Source organism: Perognathus longimembris, chromosome 4 (genome assembly GCF_023159225.1).
Source record: "Perognathus longimembris pacificus isolate PPM17 chromosome 4, ASM2315922v1, whole genome shotgun sequence".
Taxonomy (NCBI): domain Eukaryota; kingdom Metazoa; phylum Chordata; class Mammalia; order Rodentia; family Heteromyidae; genus Perognathus; species Perognathus longimembris.
In genome coordinates, this window is record NC_063164.1 from 53,143,753 (window position 1) to 53,166,025 (window position 22,273).

General features: G+C 35.6%; 1 protein-coding gene across 1 annotated transcript in view; it reads right to left on the bottom strand.

The window, feature by feature from the left end:
* Positions 1-22,273, bottom strand: part of Ubr3 (ubiquitin protein ligase E3 component n-recognin 3) — a 155,140-nt gene that overhangs the window by 29,985 nt on the left and 102,882 nt on the right. The window contains exons 25-28 of the mRNA XM_048345753.1: positions 21,938-22,071; positions 17,625-17,735; positions 12,308-12,520; positions 10,366-10,502 (exon numbers count right to left, since the gene is read on the bottom strand). Coding sequence (XP_048201710.1) covers positions 10,366-10,502; positions 12,308-12,520; positions 17,625-17,735; positions 21,938-22,071 — 595 coding nt within the window. The remainder of the gene's footprint in view (positions 1-10,365; positions 10,503-12,307; positions 12,521-17,624; positions 17,736-21,937; positions 22,072-22,273) is intronic.

The following is a 22,273-nucleotide window of genomic DNA, read 5'->3' on the forward strand; positions in this document are numbered from 1 at the left end:
AATTCTGAGTTACAATTTAAACCATCATCTGTATCAACTTAAATATTGGTATTTTTAACAACTGAAACGGAATTAACTAGTTTATGTCCAGGATACACATTTGTCACTAGTAATAAGATGGCTATATGCCTCTCTTTTTTAACAAAAAACAAAAGGGAGAATGATGGGGGCAAGAGGACTGACTGGGGTTATTGTAGATATGCTAGAAAATGTCACTATGAAATCTTTCCTTGTATAGCTAATGTATGCCAATAAACAATAGTAAGAATATAAATTCTCTGATAAAAATTTAAAAAGTCATTTCAAGATTACTCTTTACAAGTGAATTCAAGAGACTCATTTTATTTAAAACACATTTAAACTAATTTCGGATGTGTTTTGAAAATAAAGCATTCCTGAAATATTTTCATATTTACTTTTGAAAATATTAATATTCCTAAGTCTGTACATCTGCTACCTATTTCTAAAGGAATACTTTAATCTTCTCTTCTCAGGGGGAGTAAAAAGCAATTTAACACTGATAATGTTCCTGCTCAGAGCTCCATCTGCTTGCTGCTGATAAGGGCATCTGTGTGACAAGGGAATTTTCCACCCTTCAGGCGATTTACATTGCTCACTGAACTTCTAAAAACCTACCAGCAAGGAAGCAGGGACAAGGATTTCATATTAGTGGACAGAAAGCGAGCAGAGATCAGCATGTGTTCCTTCATCAAGGGAATATTAATGAGACCAATACATTTTGTTTTCACAAATCTTCTGTTGCCTAATCTGTAGAAAAAAATTAATGGCTATATTCTCTTTTATGAAAACTAAGATTTCCTAGATAGTACTTTTTAAAAATGCTAACCAAAAACATGAACAATTTGTACAAATGAATGTCAGAACTACAATGTCAACTTCTCCTATTTGTAAGAATATTTAACAAAATATAAGAATTCAAACACCAAATATAAGGACGATACACATATTACTAGAAATTTCATTTTAAAGGATACATGAAATAAAACTATTACTTCTATTTTAGAGTATGGTTGGAAGATTTCTTGGGCAAAATTTCTTCTCTGTTAAAGAGCTAAAAGCAACCAGAGTGTTAACAAGTAACAAAACTGAGGTTTAAAAAAATCATTATCAGAGACTCTAACCATTTTTTTTGCTTTGTTTACATAGTAATTATCTCTGTAAGACTTGTATAGTAAAAAATACAAGTGGGCCATGTGACACCCCCCCCAGTCTTATCAGCAACCCCACCACTGAAAAATCACAATACTCTGCTTCTGCCTTCGTGAATGGATAAAGCAAAAATAAAAACATGCAGAAAGTGTTTTTTGTTCTGGAAGAAAAAGTAGAGCCTATTGTATTTTTTAACCTATGTATATTTAAATTACCTCTGAACAACAACAAAAAAAGAAAATCTCTACATTTGAAAGAATAATTACAAAGACTGTTGAAAGTTTCTCATAGCTGGGCACCTAGAGATAGATGTAAATATATAAAACAATTCAATTTCAAGCTTTGTTTTGCATTACCAACGTCTCCCCTCTTTCTACCCTCTTCAGCATTACTTGTTATTTTTAAACCTGTAAGTATTGTGGAAAACAAATGTGTGTATATACACATATTCTGACCATCATACTGGTATAGTAGAAAGGGTAAAATCTCTAAGGAATAAATCTAGATTAAAGGCCTAAGCCTAGCACTTCCTGAACAATCTACTCAATTTCAATTTTTTTTTTGGAGGGTGCCATCATCCAAAGCATAGCTCAAATCATAAAATACACAGCTCACATCATATCTCTTCCAAGAATCCTTCCCATAACAGGAAATAAACACTCCTACACATTTTATATATTACCAGTTTGCTTATCTTCCCTTTTGGTGGCTTCTGGAGTTCTACAGCACTTTACATGACATTTTCTTTAATAATTACTCATTTATTGTCAAAGTGATGTACAGAGGGGTTACATTTTCATACGTAAGGCAGTGGGTACACTTCTTATACAATTTGTTACCTCCTCCCTCATTTTACATGACTTTTTTTGTTTTGGGGTATTTTTTTCCTAAATAATTACTTATTTTTTGTCAAAGTGATGTACAGAGGGGTTTCAGTTTCATACGTAAGGCAGTGGGTACATTTCTTGTACAATTTGTTACCTCCTCCTTTATTTTACATGATATTTTAAAAAACACATTTTATTCTGGTGTATATAAATTAGTTTGGGCTCTCCACAAAAACTGCAAATTCGTAGAGAACAATGACCATCTCATTATATAGCTACTAAATCTCCAACAGTTGCTAGCAATGTTCTTTAAAAAAAATAATAAAACTGAAAATATGTTTCTGATCATTTATCTTTCTTTTGCTGACCTTAAGATTCCTTAAAACCATGGCAAAAGGGGAGAGGAGGTAAAGAGGTGTTTTAGGAAATAAATTTTCATTTTTTAAGGATTCATAATTTGGACCTGAGAATGACAACTCCTGCTTGTAAAACCTACTCAAGGGGATGAGGATAAAGAACTATTTAAACTCATGCATTTGAGACCAGACTGAGCATATAGCAAAATCCTACCTTAAAAAAAAAAAGTATGCAGGGGCTGGGAATGTTGCCTAGTGGTAAAGTGCTTGCCTAGTATGCATGAAGTCCTGGGTTGGATTCCTCAGCACCACATAAACAGAAAAGGCCAGAAGTGGCACTCTGGCTCAAGTGGCAGGGTGCTAGCCTTGAGCAAAAAGAAGCCAGGGAGTGCTCAGGCCCTTGGTTCAAGCCCCAGAACTGGCAAAAAAAAAAAAAAAGTATGCAATATTTGGCATTTTAATAAGCATCCTTTTATCTTGACTATAATTAGGTTAAGTTTAGAAGTTAGATTCATCTACTGAGTATTTTACCTAAAAGATGTCTGTCTGCCTTCAATTTTTTTTTTTTCCCATTTCCACTTTCTTTTTCCTCACAATATACAGGCCCAGTGCTACTCACCAATATTTCTTTTTGGGTGAAAGAGGGTGTTTTGATTTTGTTGTGTTTGGGTACAAGTACTGAGGTTTGAACTCAGGGTCTCTGCACCTGCTTGGCTTGCTTGATGGGCTGGCGCATTACTACATGAGTTCCCTTTAAGACCTGCTTGTTCCTGGTTATTTTATAAATGAAGTCTTTTCTGTCCTGGCTGGCTTCAAACAGAGATTCTGTGGCTTGTGTAGCAAGGATTGTAGATGGGAGATACCAACACTCAACAATATTCTTGAGTATTAATAACTGAGCCCAAACATCTTTGGAAAAATGTATAACTGAATTTCATGTCATTTACTATTTTAATAATAAAGTAACTTATTAAGATAATGAAAATTTCCTATGATCAACTTTCCATACTCTATTTGAATGACTCCTACTAAAAAAGAATGGAAATTTTGGAAGTACATTAAAATTTATAGAAAGTGATACTGATTAATCTTTAAATTAAAAAAAAAAAACCACATTCCAAGGACTAGACATGTGGCTCAGTGGTGTAACTCTTGCCTATCATGCACAAGACCCTAGGTTCAATGCCCAGCAAACACACCCAAAAAGAAATAGTTTTAAAAATAGAGATTTCAGCAATTTCTGAGTGCCAACAGCCCTGAAAATTTTTATTTATTAGAATTTAATATCAATTATGATAAATATTATTTTGTTTATTAATTCAAAACAAAGAAATATATCCTTCAAAAATAAGACCCCAAGCCCTTACAAAAGAAAAAGGTCAGGCTGGGAATATGGCCTAGTGGCAAGAGTGCTTGCCTCCTATACATGAAGCTCACGGTTCGATTCCCCAGCACCACATACATGGAAAACGGCCAGAAGGGGCGCTGTGGCTCAGGTGGCAGAGTGCTAGCCTTGAGCGGGAAGAAGCCAGGGAAGGTGCTCAGGCCCTGCCTGAGTCCAAGGCCCAGGACTGACCCAAAAAAAAAAAAAAAAAAGGTCTATCAAAAATATTCTCTTTCTAAATATCAAAAATGTTAACTTCTCTGAAGAGCAAATACAAAGTTTTACAGCTTAGAGAAATTCAACTCTGAAAAAATAGGACTGTATTTCAAATTACTAATACCAATTACAAACAAATCTAACAGGCCTCATCATATATATATATATATATATATGCTTAAGAATCAGTAAGTCTGAGATTATTAGCATTCACTGTTTTATAAATATTTACTGTTTTAACTCAGAAGTGACATACTATATTCTCAACAGCAAAAGAAGATCGTGAATCATAAAGAAATTGGAAGGCAAGTAAAGAAGCACAAAGAAAAAGAGGCAAGAGGAAAGCAGCTAGCTCCACAGAAAGGAAAACCAGATGGCCCAGTGACAATCTCATAATTGGAGCTGCAAGATAAGCCCAACTTTCCACAAATCACTGTGGGCCAGTGACTTGTCAAAAGAGAGAAATTTTACTGTTCCCTTTACTAAGAAGTTCATAGCAAGATAAAGTCTATCTTGAGAAATAGTCTATTGTTTGGGAATGAAACATTCTGTGGGTTAGAAAACAAGGATCAGTCATGATTCATAGAGTTTTGGTACAATCTCCAGTGCTGGATGAGAAAGGTCACAAAAGGTGGTTGAGAAGAGGAATAGGGTCTGATGTGATTTCACAAAGAAACTCAAGCACATGAGAAGTCTAGTAGTAATGGGTCCAGTAGTTCACTTGAGAATCAGGGCAGAAACAAAGCACCAAACCTGTAGCTGACACAGACTTTTTTTCAAGACTTTTTTCTACAAAGACACTACATCCAGGTGTAAAATACTAGACATTTGGTGATACTGTCCAAGAAACATCTTGAGGCCAATTTTTGAAGGTGACTGTGGAAAAGGCACCTTTTCTTTTTGAGAGACTATATGTCAAAGTCATTCTAACTCTAGCAGTGGTAGAAGATGAGAAGACACAAGATTATGTTGTTGGATTTACCAACCTAGGAAATATAGATAACTTCACCATTGAAACTTTAGAATGGAGGCTTGGCTGTTCAGATACTCTCCCCTCCTCCCTCATCCTGGGGCTTGAACTCAAGGCCTAAGTTGCTGTCCCTGAGCTTCTTTTGCTCAATGTTAACACTCTACTACTTGAGCCACAACTCTATTTCTAGCATTTTGGGCAGTTAATTGGAGATAAGAGTCTCACAGACTTTCCTACTTGGGCTAGTTTTGAACCATAATCCTCAGATCTCAGGCTCCTATGTAGCTAGGATTACAAGTGTAAGCCACCGGTACCCAGCTGTTCTGATATTCTTAATTAACCTTTAGCAAAAGGTTAATTTAAAATCATCTATCTTGTTGGTCATTTTAGAGAGGATTTTCATATATTACTAACATTTACGAAATTAAAATATGTTGGCTGATATGTAGTTTTTCAAAAAAAATTTGTTTTTAGTCTTGTTTTGTGTTTTAATTGAAAAGTCTTACTCTGTAGTCCAAGCTGTTCATGAATTCAAAATCCTCTTGTCTCTGCCTCCTGAGTGCTATGATTACAGGCATGTGCCACTACATCTAACTTTAAGCAAACTGTATTTCTTAAAACATACATTAGCATGATCTTGCAGTAAATTCAGATTTATAGATAAAACTGAATCTTGGAGTATATCTGAACATTTTCAACATTAAAAAACAAACTTCCACTTGGACATAAAGGTTAAATCACCAGGTACAAACAAGACATGAGGGAGAAAAAAACGAAAAAAATATAATTTCTCCAAAATCCAACTACTCCACATTTCCAAAAACACCATTAAAAAGCAGGGCTACAAGCATGTCTCAAATAGTAGAGAGTCAACAGAGCAAGCAAACCGAGTATGCGGCTCTAAGTTCAAATGCCAGTGTACTTGCACACATATATAGTATATACCACACTATTCACAATATTGAAACTACAGAATCATCTTAGGTGTCCATCCACTGATGAATCGACAAATAAAATGAGTTATATACACACAATGCAAAGCAAAGTCCATGAAAATCTTATCTCCAATTAACCACCAAACAGCCAAAGGTAGAGCTATGATTCAAGTGGTAAAGTGTTAGCTTTGAATGAAAAGGCTAAGGGATAATACCCAAGCAATGAGTTCAATCCCAAATACATACATTTAAAGAGGAAGAAGATGACACTATGTTGGAAATGAACTACAGAACTTTGGGGAGGGGAGAAAGGAGAGCTAAGCAGGAGAAAATATGGAGGGGGTAACAGTGTTTAAAAAGAAATGTACTCATGGGCTGGGGATATGGCCTAGTGGCAAGAGTGCTTGCCTTGTATACATGAGGCCCTGGGTTCAATTCCCCAGCACCACATATGCAGAAAATGGCCAGAAGTGGCGCTGTGGCTGAAGGGGGAGAGTGCTAGCCTTGAGCAAAAAGAAGCCAGGGACAGTGCTCAGGCCCTGAGTCCAAGCCCCAGGACTGGCCAAAAAAAAAAAAAAAAGAAATGTACTCATTATCTTACTTATGTAATTGTAAACCCTGTCACCTTTACAATAAAGATATAAATAAATAAAAAGGAGGAAGAGGGAAGGAGGGAGAGATGGAAGGAAGGAGGGAGGGAGAAGAGGAAGAGGAGGAACTTATTACCTGGCTTTCAGGAAAATAGAACTTTAAACCATCCTGTTAAATTATTTTTTTTTTTTTTTTTTTGGCCAGTCCTGGGCCTTGGACTCAGGGCCTGAGCACTGTCCCTGGCTTCTTCCCGCTCAAGGCTAGCACTCTGCCACTTGAGCCACAGCGCCGCTTCTGGCCGTTTTCTGTATATGTGGTGCTGGGGAATCGAACCTAGGGCCTCGTGTATCCGAGGCAGGCACTCTTGCCACTAGGCCATATCCCCAGCCCCATCCTGTTAAATTATTAAACCTCTTTCAAATGAATGGAGACCGGAAGTACAGGACAGGACAGGAAGCAAGAAAGAAAATTAACAGGAGTGTAAAATGGGGATTCTTTAAGGGTGGGAACCAACTGGATTGGGGAGAATAAAAGGAGAGGAGTGAGAGAGGATAAATATGAATGAAATATTTCATATGCATATATGAAAACAGAATAATGAAGCCAATTAAAATGTTTTGAAAGATGGAGGAAAGAAAGAGTAATGGGAGGGGTAAACTTTTAAAAAACATTATATGCACATACAGAAATACTACAAATGAAACCACTTTGTATAATTAATATATGCTAACAAAAAAGAGAAAAAGAATCAGTACATTTCATACAAAAGTTTAATGATTTCAAGTGTTTATTACGCTAACTATTTTACTTAAATGTTTAAACTGCCATTTTAATGTCAATCTTTCAGAAATAATTATTTTTGTAACCATAGAATTTATAAAATAATTTACATGTTGGACATAAAAAATGACATAGTATACGGTCTTAAGAAAGTTATAACTTATTTAAGTAGGTTAAAACACACTTTTCCTCTTCAATTCATGTCTTAATATTTGACACTAATTTTTCTTTGTTAACAACTAGCTAAAACTTGGGGCACTGTAACCTCACTGAGAAAATGTTTCAATATCCTGGTTAATTCCAAAGGACAAGAAGTGTTACACTTTCATTTTCAGAATCATTGTCTTACTGACAGAGATCAGAAAAACATAAGGGTAGTATATTTTCTGTTTCTTTACCTATAAGTATAAGCAGCATTTGACATCTGTATAGCATGGTATAGCATTTGACATCTGTCCCTTTTCTGTGACAAAGAAAATAAAAAATATTGATCCAAAAGGTGTCTTTTTATTATCAAAGACAGTTATCTCATGTTAGTTATATGTTTAAAGCAGGAAACAAGAGACTGAAACATACATTGTTTGATTTGCCATACTACAGGTTAAGACCATGTGACCCTTATCTCCAATTAACCACCTAAAAAGAATTCGAGTTGGAAGTAGAGTTGTGCCCCAAGTGGTAGAGGACTGGCCTTTATCAGGGACAGCAACCAGGCCCGAGTTCAAGCCAGCCACAAGACCAACACACAACACACACAACACACACAACACACACAACACACAACACACACACACACACACACACACAAAATATTATATCTTCTCTCAAAACACTCTAGATTAAAAGAGGACACCAGGAAATGGAAAGACCTCCCATGCTCACGGGTAGGCAGAATCAATATAGTGAAAATGGCCATATCGCCCAAAATGTTACAAATTCAATGCAATCCCCATCAAAATCCCAGGTACATTCTTTACTGAAATAGATAAAACAACCCATAAATTTATATGGAACAACGAAAGACCTCTAGGATAGCCAAAGAAATTCTAGGCAAAAAAAAAAAAAAAAAAAGCAGCGCAGGGGGCTGGGAATATGGCCTAGTGAAGAGTGCTTGCCTCCTATACATGAAGCCTGGGTTCAATTCCCCAGCACCACATATATAGAAAACGGCCAGAAGTGGCGCTGTGGCTCAAGTGGCAGAGTGCTAGCCTTGAGCAAAAAGAAGCCAGGGACAGTGCTCAGGCCGAGTCCAAGGCCCCAGGACTGGCCAAAAAAAAAAAAAAATCACAGCCAGGCACAAGTGGCTCACATCTGTAACTGTAGCTACTTAGGAGAATGAGAACAAGAGGATCATAGTCTGAAGCCAAGTAGAGCAGAAAAGTTCATGAAATGACTTCTCAACCAAGTTGAAATGTGCTTGTCATCCTATGAGAAACTAATATCAAAGGGATCATCATTCCAGGCCAGCCAAGGCAGAAAAATTCTCAAGACTCTATCTCAGTGGAAGAAGACTGGTATGCTGACAACACACCTGTCAATCCAGGAAGAGGCCTAGAGGTAATCATAGTCCAGATACATGCCTATGCAGGAAACAAGACCTTCTGTCAGATATCAGAGCAAAACAGGGCTGGGGACACTGCCTGGCAGTACAGAGTACCTGTCTAGCAAGTACAAGGCCCTGAGTTCCAACCTCAGTAACACATAAAGAAACGCAGGCACACACAAACATACACAAACAAAATTACAGCTGTCTAGGAATAAGCAAATTAAAAAGTAGCTTTCTAATCTCTTAGTACCTTTCATATCAATTTATAACCCAGGATTATTTGTACCTCAGTTCAAAGCTAGCTACGGCAGGAAAAGTCCCTGAGACTCTTATCTCCAATTAACCAACAGAAAACCAGAAATGACACTGTGGGTCAAAGTGGTAGAGTGCTAGACTTGAGCAAAAAGAGCTCAGGAATAGTACCCAGGCCCCAAGTTCAAGCCCCAGCCAACAACAACAATAACAACAAAAAGATAGTAATTAAAGCAAAACAAAAAACTAAATCTTGACTCAAGAGATGAGTTATACTCCACTCTACCACTAATTTACTACGTGACTTCCAATTATAGAAACCCTCTAAATATTAATACTACTGTTCTACTTGGACTAAACATGAAATATGATCCTAAAGCCATACAAGGGCCTACTAAGTGTGTTCAGAATGTGTTTAAAAGTTTTAACCTGTGTGCACATCTCCCTTACTTACTTCTTTATGGCTTTCCATTTTCACTCAATTAAGTTCTCTAAAATGCCTATCTATATTTATTGCTTAGCTTTAAACAGCTACTCAATCAATTAGAAAAATCCTTCCTAATCTGAATAGTAAGATACATCCTGCTACCTTGATCTTTCTACTCACTGCTAACAGCTTAGACTACTTAGACTATTGCTTACTCCTTATCTGTCTTCCTAAACCACCTGCCACTCTCTAGAATATCATTACATCTTTCATAAGAGTAAAGCAAACAACAAAGAAATAAGTTCCACTTCTTATCATTCTTGTTTTTTTGTAAATTTAAAAAGTATAGCGGACTGGGAATGTGGCTTAGCAGTAAGAGTGCTTGCCTAGGCATGCACAAAGCCCTGGGTTCAATTCCTCAGCACCAGATATACAGAAAGTGGTGCGGTAGCTCAAGAGGTAGAGCATTAGCCTTCAGCAAAAAGAAGCCAGGGACAGTGCTCAGGCCCTGAGTCCAAGCCCCAGGACTGACAAAAACAAAAACACACACACAAAAAAGTATAGCATATAACATTTTAGTTTTCAGTACTATTAATTATCACTTTTGAAGGTCTTCATCATATATAACACTCACATGCTAAGAAGTAGTATGTCCCCAAATATTAAGAATATACACTTCAATACATACTCTATAATGCTTAATAACACTTTCAAATAGTCCATTCACATAAATTTAAATTTAAAAACTCCTCAGAAAATAAAAGTACACATTAATACTCCTTCTGGGAGGTTCTTCTATATTTCAACCAGTACTAAATGTACACATTTTTTCTTCAAATAAATAAAAGTTTACTAAACAATAAAATGAACAATTAATAGTAAATGCGAAAGTATAGACTACATATACTTACCTAGCAACAGAGTACATAAACAGAAAATCATTGTCTGGCGAGCCTGGGGTCTTGCTGTAGTCTCTGTATTTCTTCTGGGTGGTATTTTTTATATCTTTCATTACAGATTCCATTTCTTTACTTAAGTTGGTTTCTGACTATTAAAAAATGCATAGAAAGCTTACATTCATTTTCCTTAATAACATCCTAAGACTAGAATATCTGTCATAAGAAAACTAGGAAATGATGACAAAAGTTAAAATAGAAGTAACATTAATGTATCAGTGCAAAAAGAGAAAACAATTTTTAACAAGTTCTTTCTCATGTTATTCTATGTTGTGATTAATAATACTATAATCCACTTATAAATTAACCACACTAACCTTATTCTAAGGCAATTAGTTAATACAGTAAAATAATTTAAAAGTCTTCAAGTTTATTTAAAAAAAAAACTTGGCTTTATGTTTGGTTTTCAAAAAGAAATACAGCCAGGCACTGGTGGCTCACACTTATAATCCTAGCTACTCAGGCTGAGATCTGAGGATCACAATTCAAACCAGATCAGTCAGGAAAAGTCTGTGAGATTCTTACCATCAATTAATCCCCAAAAGGTGGAAGTGGAGCTATAGCTCAAATGGTAGAGCAGTAGGTTTGAGCACAAAAGCTCAGAGACAGAGCCCAAGCCCAGAGTTCAAGTCTCAAAACCAGCACGCACGCACACACGCACGCACGCACACACACAAAGATGCATTACTATACTGACATGTTGAATTGAAACTCCTTTGTACAACTACTTACAGATAATTTTAAAGTAAAATAAAGTGGTCACTTGAGAAAACAAACTACCAGGAAATTAATCTTTCTGCATTGGTTTAATATGTAGATTTCAAAATCAAGGATCTATAGTTTTCATAAACTTATTACACAAAACAGCCACAATTACTACTTGTCTTAGAGACCATATCATAAATCCATAATGAAGCTAAGATATTCTGGGAACTTAAGTCCTGTCAGCTGGGATAAAAGATGGGTTCATTTACACCAAACAGCAAAGTAGACTGGCATGTGATAAATGGCACATAATATTTTCTCTGAACGGTAATATACTACTTTCCCTAACAAATACATATAGTATAAGTGTATTTTCTTAATCTTTATACAACAACTAGGAATATTTTTAAATGACAATCTTGTGTTTTACCTGTAGTCATATACTACCTAACATTTCAGACAATGATGGGCCACATATATGCCATATATGGTGGTCCCTTATGATTAGATTGTGTAATGACACCATAGTCATTGAGTTTGTGTAAATATACTCTATGAGGTTCACTCAATGACAAAATCATCTAGTAACAGTTTTCAGAATGTATCCTGCATTGATAAGCAACACTCATCTCTGTATATAGTCTGATTTGCTTAATTCTTAAACATTTCAAGATTTAAAAAGAACCTATCCACATTTAAGGTTACAATAGTTCATGATTAGAAAGAGAGTACATTAAAATGAGTAAAGAAAAATATTACGGCTGGGAATGTGGCTTAGTAGTAGAGTGCTTGCCTTGCAAGCACAAAGCCCTAGGTTCAATTCCTCAGTACCACATAAACAGGAAAGGCTGGAAGTGGTGCTGTGGCTCAAGTGATAAAGTGCTAGACTTGAGGAAAAGAAGTTCAGAGACAGTGCCCGGGCCCTGAGTTCAAGCCTCAGGACTGACCCCCTCCCCACAAAAAAGAATATCCTTTGATAATCATTTCTATTACTTTCGTGCTTGTTTCCAATTATAATCACAAATAGAAGACTAAAGACCTTGAGAAGCAATTTTCTATTAAATGTACAAAGGTTCAGATTAATTTAGAAACTGAGATAGATAGATAGATAGATAGATAGATAGATAGATAGATAGATAGATAGATAGAGCTGAAAAGCAGAGCTAAATTAACCAGGATATTTCTGTCTTACACTGATGCTTACTGGGAAAGCTCCCGGCCGTCCTTGCAGCTCTTCCACTTCCTTTATGAGATCTTCTATGCTTTTGTTACTAGGACGTTGCCAAAGACTATTTTCCATATTGCTTCCAGGATAACAAGGAAGAACACTGTTTGCGAACTGCCTACAGAGCGGACATGTAAATTCTCCTTTGTCCACTGAGAAGCCCTGAAGAACCTGGTCATTCTAAAAAACAAAAAACAAATGACACACATTTAAAGACAACAACAATTACGGGGCCATATTTCATAGTAAATTAATGAACTTTACAAAGAAAGGTATCTTTTGGGAGCGGCGGGTAGGGGCCTGGACACTCACTGTCCCTGAGCTTTTGTGCTCAAGGCCAGTGCTCTACCACTTTGAGCCATAGCTCCACTTCCACTCAGCTAAAGTAGGTATCTTAAAATGTCATTAACACAATCTCTAGTTTAACTCTAAAGTTTACTAAGTTCCTTCATACACTATAGCAATTATGTAACACTTGCCCTTACCAAAGAAATGAGTATCAACTTTGAGAGAATGAGGGAAGAGGTGACATTATCCAAAAAGAAATGTACTCTTTACCTGACTTATGTAAGTGTGACCCCTGTGTTCATCACCTTTATAATAGCAATTTAAACATTTTTAGAAATAATAAATTTTTTGTATTTCTTTTTTTTTCTTCTTATTTATTGTCAAAGTGATATACAGAGAGGTTACAGTTTCATATGTTAGGTCTTGGGTACATTTCTTATACTTTTGTTACCTCCTCCCTCATTCCCCCTTCCTCCCTCCCCCAGGAATAATAAATTTTTTAAAATATAAATAACTCAAACCACAATCCACATTATAAGATACCAGTTTTTCTTCCTTAACATGCCTGTTTCCATAGTCTATAAAGGGACGATTGGGAAGATTATCCCAGATTTCATGTTCTTTGATCTAGGATGGATCATTGTAAAAAGTAATAAAATCTAAAAATTATCTTAGGAAAGAGGAATGATGGATAATAGTCTTAATACTCTAAGCATATACATGAAAATGGAACTAGGAGACTTGATGAGATAGGTCAAGAAGAGAAAAGTGGGAGAGGGATGGTTGAGGGAAGTACTAATTCTAATCAAGATTCACTGTACACTTTTATAAACATATAAACTGAAACACCTTTGTATAACTATTACAAAATCAGTTTTAAAATCTTAGCTGTGTTAACTGCTGAACATAAGTGACTATACAAATGACTTAATACTCATTTAAAAACAGAACTGAATTCTACTACTTTTCAGTTTTGACATTAATTTGGAGAGACGGGGGAGAATAACCAAGATGTTCTGTACTCAAACTGACACATTGAATTGCAACCCCTTGTACAACTACCTAACCATGATTTTCAACAGCTAATCATTTAAAATAAATTGACAGCTAGGCACCAGTGTTCTGTGCCTGAATGCAATTCTACTCCTCATGAAGATGAGTATCACAGTTCAAAGCCAGCCTGGGTAAGACAGTCTGTGATCTTCAAATAACCAAAAACGAAGAGGGAGGGAGGGAGGGAGAGAGGGAGGGAGGGAGGAAGGGAGGGAGGGAGGGAGGGAGGGAGAAAAGGGAGGGAGGGAGGAAAAGGAAGGAGGGAGGAAAGGGAGGGAGAGGGGAAAAGGAAGAAAAGAGACCAGAAGTGAAGCTGTGGCTCAAGTAGTTGAGTGCTAAGCCCTGAGCAAAAAAGGAAAAGAAAAGCTTAGGTACAGCACCCAGGCCCTGAGTTCAAGCCCCAGGACCCACACAAACAATAACAACAAAAACTGACATTCATTTTTAAGGCCTTAAAGATATCATATCTTCGTAAATCTAATCTATAAATATAGCTCCCACTATATATCAAATGCTGTGGTGGGTGCTAGCATAAAGATTCAAGATGTATTATCTAAAGCTACTCAGAATTTAGAAAGTATTAATAAAATATAGTATGGTAAATGTAACATAGAAGGCTTTACAGAAAGGGAGAGTTACAAGCTAAGTTTCTAAGATATACTTAAAAGTACAAGGAAGCTGCTATTGGGTAAGAAGTAACTTAGTTCCTATGGGGGAAAAAGGGAATAAAAGAGGTAAGAGCTTAAAGAATATAAGATGTTTGAATTTCATATTTCATATATGGAACAAATTTAATATGGGTAGAAGTCACTGTAACAGGGGATGTCAAAGCCATAGGAGTTGATGAAGTCAAGGAGCTCAAGGAACAAGGTATGACAGTAGTAATGACTAGAAACAATGACATATAGGGAGATGTGAAAAATTTGGAGTGATGAATAGATCTAGGCACTAGTTTTCAGTAAGGTGGGCTGGGGTGACAATAAAAATGAAGGAAAAGAATAGTTTTACAACACAAGAAGAGAATATAAGACATGATATCTATGTGGAAGTATGAGACTGAGCCCTTCTAGTGTATAATATTCTATGAAGAACTTTCTCAAAGTCTTAACTCCAAAACCTAATAAAATCCTCTTCCTTTCTATAACTGAAACTAGGTTCTTTCCTGAAGTTTTCTTGGATACTTTAAAACCTTTGCTCTCCATAAATACTTATAAATTCCATCAGTCTTTCCCATGCACTTTATTCTTTTTACCTTCTCTGCTAATCTGTCCTAGCTAACCTCCTAAACATACTGCTCTATAACTAAGTGTGCTTAACACCTAATGTAAAACTTTGCTATTCCAAATAAAATCTTTTCAGTGATTACCACCCTCTCTCATCTTAATTTCTTCCTTCCCCTCATTCTCTATAAATAATTACTCACCAAGTCCAGAATACCACCCTTCTAAAAATATTTCAAATCTATACACTCTCTATATCCCCTTGGTCATACCCAATACCAAGCTACCATCCTCTTATTTCCTAAACGATATCACCACATTCCTTAATACCTTATCATCCCACTGATATTTAATTGTCACAATGTTCTTTCTGAACAATATCTCTACTTAAGAATATTTAATGGGGAGAGGATGAGGGGAGGGGTGACATTTTCCAAAAAGAAATGTATTCTTTACTTGCTTGTGTAACTGTAACCCCTCTGTACATCATCATTACAATAGCAATTTTAAAAATATTTACAAAAAAATACTGTTTAATGAATTTATCTAAGAAAGTTATATAAAATATAAATTTCTTACCTGGACAACATGGCTCTTGGTAGTCTGGCCCCTTAATTATGTCTCCGGGGTATATAACATCACTCAAGTACATAATGTATCAAATACTCCAATAAAACTATGTTTTTTACATCAAAACATTTCCCACACTTTGCCCACTAAATACATAGTAACTCTTTGAGGAGAGTCTCTGTTGTATTCACTATTATATCCTTAATACCTATCACAGTATCTGTCACACTGCAGATAGTGAACAAATATTTGCTGAATCAACAGCTAATTATAAAGTATGAAAATACATATTCTGCTTTAGAAGCTATTAACTAGCTTATTAACAATCAAGTAAAAGAATATGTAGACAAAGCAAAAAGTAAGGCCAGATCATAAAGTATCTGTATGCCACTCAAAGAAGAGTGAATTTTTCCTATAAAGGGCAAAGTGTTTTTATGCCAACTCATACAATAATATCAGATTTACATTGAGAAAAATCAATGTCATACATAAATTAGACTAGAAATGAATATAAAATTCACTTAAATAAGAAAGCAACTGCAGTGGTCAAGAGAAAAAATGAAGGCATACACACAAAGGCAGCAGTGGAAATAATGAAGGCAATATACAGCCAAAGTGACATTCACGAGGCACAATCAAAAGAATTATGGTTAATGACAAACAGCATGTGAGAAGGAACAAAAAGGAAAAAAAGAGAAATGTTTCTGAGTTAGGAGAATAGAGGAGACCTTCATTTAGAGATGTGTCTTTAAAAAGCTGAAATGAAAAGAGAAAAAAACGTTAGCTACACAGGAATTTTGAAAAAGATAGATTTGGATGTCTTTATGAACTCAGAAGGAACAGAAGAGGCAGCAAGAAATAAGATACAGAAGAAAAAGAGGGAACATATTGATCAATTAAGGCCTTTGAAATGTTGGAGAAAAAAAGAATTCCATATCATAAACAGAATAGTTATTTCTGAAAGAAGGAATATTATCTCCAAGAAAAAAAAAAAGAAAATAATGGAATAAAATGCAGTCATTTATTAGGAAATGAAAAAGGGGGCGGGGAAGCCAAGTAGGACACTAAGAGTGTGTGGCAAAGAGATACCATTTTCTTATTGGCACAAAACATAGGATCTGCTGAGAGAAGTCCCTGGGTTTAAGAAGAGTCTGGGATCAAGGAGGTAAATGTGTGGAATTATTACTAAGAACAAAAGGGCTGGGAATTAATCAAACCAGGTACATGAATCAGTAATTATATTTCTAGCTCATAGCCCTAGCTAGTCTAAGTTAATGTTAGATGGAAAATCAGAGATTTGTGATGGTAACAGTTCACTGAGTTTTGTGATTTTTCTAGCAGGAGCTGACTATTTAAAATCAAAGGAAGAAGACAAAGTAAGTGGGAATAAAGGTAAAACAAGTACAAAGAAGTGAGATTAAGAAAAAGCTAATGAAAGAGGTAAACAAATGAAAAAGAGAAGAATGCAGTCAAGAATCCAATGTATATCTTACAAAATTAAGAGTGAGAAAAGGAGTGTGCTGGGCAGGGATGGGTGAGAAGGCTGAAAGGGGTGACACTGATCAAGGTATATTGTATTTATGAACTGCTTTGTTAAATGGCAAATCCTTTGTACAACTACTTAAAGATAATAAAAAATTTTTAAGCAAAAAAAAAAAAGCTAATGAGCTAGGAAAAGTGCAAAAGGTAAGAAAATGCTAATGAGAGTAATAAGACAGGTTAGGGCTGGGAATATGGCCTAGTGGCAAGAGTGCTTGCCTCATAGACATGAAGCCCTGGGTTCAATTCCCCAGCACCACATATGTAGAAAATGGCCAGAAGTGGTGCTGTGGCTCAAGTGGTAGAGTGCTAGCCTTGAGCAAAAAGAAGCCAGGGACAGTGCTTAGGACCTGAGTCCAAGGCCCAAGACTGGCAAAAAAAAAAAAGACAGGTTAAAGAATCATCATAACAAAATAATACAGTGGGGTATGAAAGTTTAATTAATTTCAGAATTTGAGTAGCAAAGTCTAAATTCTAGCTTTGAAAGGCATTGCTAAAATATAAATATGGAAAGTCCTCAGATTGAAGAGGTAGAATTGGATGTATATGTTGGAAAAATATTTTAAAACATAAAATATATAGATACCTTTTAAGAATTTTCCCAATCAACTTACCCGTAAGGATTCCATGTATGATTTATGACAATCTATATGTAATGTATGGCCACAGGTTTGTACATAAACACCTCCTTCCCAGCCAATTGATACTGCCAAAAGACAAGAACTCTTTAAAAAAAACAAACAAAAAAAATCAATTAATTTTTTTCTTTCTTTTTTTTTTCTTCCAGACAGAATCTTACTATGCAAGTAGAGACTGTCCTTTGATTCATTATGAATCCAGACAGCCTAGAATTCAAGATCCTCCTGCCTCTGGCCTTGCAAGTGCTAGGGTTACAGGAAGGAGCCACCAAGCCTGGCTAAGATGATTCATTTTTAAACATATAAGCATAATTAAATCCAGATGCACCTCTGCACTATTTCATGCCATTCTAATATGAAGTTTGTAGCTTGCTTAGGGCTAAGCAACCCTAAGCAATCTCCTTATATTCTGAACACAATGAAGTTTTGCCTCCCAAGTATCTATTCTCACAATAAAAAGAAATAAATATCATGGACTAGACTTTCTCCATACCATAAAATATAAGATCCCAATATCAAAGTTTGGCATAAACTATATTATTTTTTATTATTTTATATGCCCTGCATTATATCCAATCTCTCTGTAATATAACGAGTTCTTTCTTTGAAATGCCTATTTCCCACAGGCTTCCATAATGCTACTTTCTTGATTTTTTTTTTCATCTCTGTTTTTCTTGTCCTACTAAGACTGTTCTTGGGCTGGGAATATGGTCTTTTGGTAGAATACTTGCCTCATATACATGAAGCTCTGGGGTGAATTCCTCAGCACCATGTATATAGAAAAAGCCGGGGCTGGGGATATGGCCTAGTGGCAAGAGTGCTTGCCTCGTATACATGAGGCCCTGGGTTCAATTCCCCAGCACCACATATACAGAAAATGGCCAGAAGTGGTGCTATGGCTCAAGTGGCAGAGTGCTAGCCTTGAGCAAAGAGAAGTCAGGGACAGTGCTCAGGCCCTGAGTCCAAGCCACAGGACTGGCCAAAAAAAAAAAAGAAAAGAAAAGAAAAAGAAAAAGCCAGAAGGGGCACTGTGGCTCAAGTGATAGAGTGCTAGCCTTGAGCAAAAAGAAGCCAGAGACAGTGCTCAGGCCCTGAGTTCAAGCCCCAGGACTGGCAAAAAAAAAAAAAGGCACTTAAAACTGTTCTTTCTTTACCAACCCCTTTAGTTCTTCAAAGTTCTATACTCAACGCTAGTCTCTTCCATTAAAACTATTCTCTTTATGAATTTAATTCAAAATTTTAGTTACGCTGAAATTTTGGGTGTCTTGCCCAAGTGTTATATACATATACTTGGCTACCAACCAGAAATATACAGATAAACATCCCTCATATAACATACAATCACTATGTCAAAAACTTGTCTGTCAAATGTGGTGGCTCAGGCTTGTACAGCCATTCAGGAGGTAGAGATTAGGAAGATACCAATTCAAAATCAACTGGATAAAAAAAATAGCTATCAAGACCCCATCGCAACAAAAAAAAGCTAGGCATGATGGCATGGTCATTTATCCCAGCTATGTGGGAAACATACTATAGTCCAGGCTGGCCTAAGCAATTTCTTATCAATTTAGTTACCAAGTCAGAAAACTAAGAGTACACCAACACTTATCTTCATACCACAATATTAGTTTCCAACCCCCTTATCAACTTAACAAGTATTAGACTTTTCAAAATCTCGGTCCTGAAATTTTTATCATATGACCTTATCAAACAGCATTTTGAATTCACCCTTTAGGTCTATAATAAATAAATGTGCAGGCCAGAGCAATATTAGGCACAAGGTCTGATAAAGTGACAGTTACATGATGAAATATTTGAAGGTTACCAAATAACATTGTTTCTGCATACATAAAAATCTGAGCAAACTTTTCCACTGTATTTTTATATTGGGAAGAAATGTGCATGTTATGAGTAAATGATATTTAAATATAGTGAACCAAGTTCCAATATTAAACCAAGACTCTTGGTGAGGATCTGAAAGTTGGAAATATTACACAATACAAAATTCCTTCCTTCTCAGCTGATTTAAAGATGTTGAGTAGCACAAATCAAACACACAGCAGGTAAGTAAGCTCCTACTGTAACAAATAAGAAAAACAACAGGAGGCCTGTTCATCTCAGCTTATATTTTAGAGCTGAATGAAATAGAAGCCGATTTGGATACTAAATCGTTTTAGAATGACTGGTCCTCAGTTAAATAAGCTGTTCTCTCTGACTCCATACTATTAAAAATGTTAATTAACCTTCATTTTTAATACCAGTAGCTAGCTTTTAAAAGTGAAAATAGTAGTGATTTATCTATGTAATTGTTAGATGCCTTGTCTATAATTGTTACAAGTCCCATTTGAGTTTACTAGGGTCAAAAGTACAGGAAAACACTAATAAGAGATTAGTATTGTAAAGTTACTCCCACATTATATGTCTACTCAATGCTATGCTGTGTACAACTTCATTATTTATTTAAACCTCATAGATATCATCCTTTTTCATAAAAGAGCAATGAAAACTTTACCAAAATCACTAAGCTATAAGTAACAGAGTTCAAGTACAAATCTACCTGACTCCAAAGTTCAACTTCCTTGCCTCTACTATATCACATCTCCCATGAATAACACAACTGTCTTAACGTAACCAAATTTCTATGTCAATTCTGTAAATGTATGTATTCAAGAGAGCACCATCTACACAGCTGAATTCTATAGTCAATATCTATTAACAATTAACAATTATCCTATCCTATATAGCCTGTTTGGGCTATTAAAAAAAAAAAGCTGAGGGGTGTGGAAGAGGATGTGGCTTAGTGGTAGAGTGCTTGCCTAACATGCATGAAGCCCTGGGTTCCATTCCTCAGTACCATATAAATAGAATAAGCTGGAAATGGCGTTGTGGCTCAAGTGGTAGAGTGCTAGCCTTGAGCAAAAGAAGCTCAGGGACAATGCCCAGGCCCTGAGTTCAAGCACCATGACTAGCAGGGAAAAAAAAAAAAAACTTCTGGTATTGTATGCTTAAGAGTAATCCAGTAATAAATCCAGGCAGCATCTACAATATAGAAAGCATGAGCTAGCCCAGGTGGACTATAAAACCAACTAAATAACCTAAACCTAAAAAGGAATACAGTCCAGGTAACATGCCATATGTTTACAGAAGTAGTAAGGTAGGAATAAAATTACTAACAAAAACACAACAGAGCTTAGTCCAGTTTGGATTTCAGAGCCCATACACGTCAGAAACTGCAGAATCAGAATCAAACCCTATTTTTGTTTACTCTCTGACTCCACACAATGACTCTCTAAGTAGAAGAAGAAGACTCTGGAAGCCTTCAGAAACTTTCTCAGTTCAGCAAGGAAGTAGACTATAGTCCAGCTTTTATCCTCACTCAACCAGTTACTTTTTATATTTAATAAGTATTCAGTCTTCTATCTATCCCACTACCTTCTTCCAAACTTACAAGCCAATAAAAAATTTAAAAAACCCTTTACTTAGAAATCAACAAAGACAACCCATCTCATATAGCTCACTCAAAATATACTTTATTTTAAGCTGTTATTATATTAAAAAAAATTTACAACAGAATAAAACCCTATTTGATAATTCCCTCAGAAAAAAAATCAAAACTAATGGAGTAATCTTTATACTTTTTCTTTTCAATGATGGAATTCAAACTCATTTCCTCACACATGCTATATTCCCAGTACATGAAGACAAAAATGTCTTCTTTTTGTTCTGTTTTTGGCAGTTGGACATTTGAGTTCAGGGCAGGCACACTACTCATTGGAACATATTACAATTTTAAAAAGTTAATACTGGCATATTAACAAACAAGTTTAACTTTAAAGCTTTAAGACACTTCTGAGTGCTAGTGCTTCTAGATGCAAAAAGATAGGAAAAAATCTACAAAGGTCATAGTATTCAGAGAAGAAAAATCTATGCCTCCTTTATATTTTAGAAGTATGAAATTCTATTATCTATCTTTACATGAAAGTAAAAGGAGGCAAAAATCTTCATAAACCATTCATACTCTAAAAGTTTTTATGCTAATCTTATTATTCAGTGAACTGTGAACACTTCACAATAAACAGCATTGAAAACATTTACCACATATGTTGTTTCAAATTATTAACATGTTCATTTTACTACTAGTCACATAACATTCTTTTCCTATTAAGCTACAAGGTTTGAAGTTAGGAACTCATTTTGGTAGGAGAATATAAAATATAACAAAATTCTAAAGGAAAATAATTGATTTAGTAGTCAAAAATGGTAATCAATTTTTTAAAAATAGTACTTACATCTTTAAAATAACGCTGTAATAATGAAAGCCTCACATCATGAACTGCTGCACATGTGTCCCAAGGGTAAATCTGCTCCTCTTCAGAAATTGGCAGTTTTTTTGGCTCAACATTGTCACGGCACTGCCCCAAAACTGTATTAACAGCAGAGGCAAAAGCTCATTAAATAACCAACAAAGTAAGTGAAGCTCCAGACACATCAATATTTACTTTTAAAAATAAACTCTTAAATATGAGTTTAAACTCATAATGGATACATGATTTTCTAAATCTGAACATTGAAAAGGCCTAGCAGCTATGACTCTCTCAATATCAACACACATCCACACATCATTT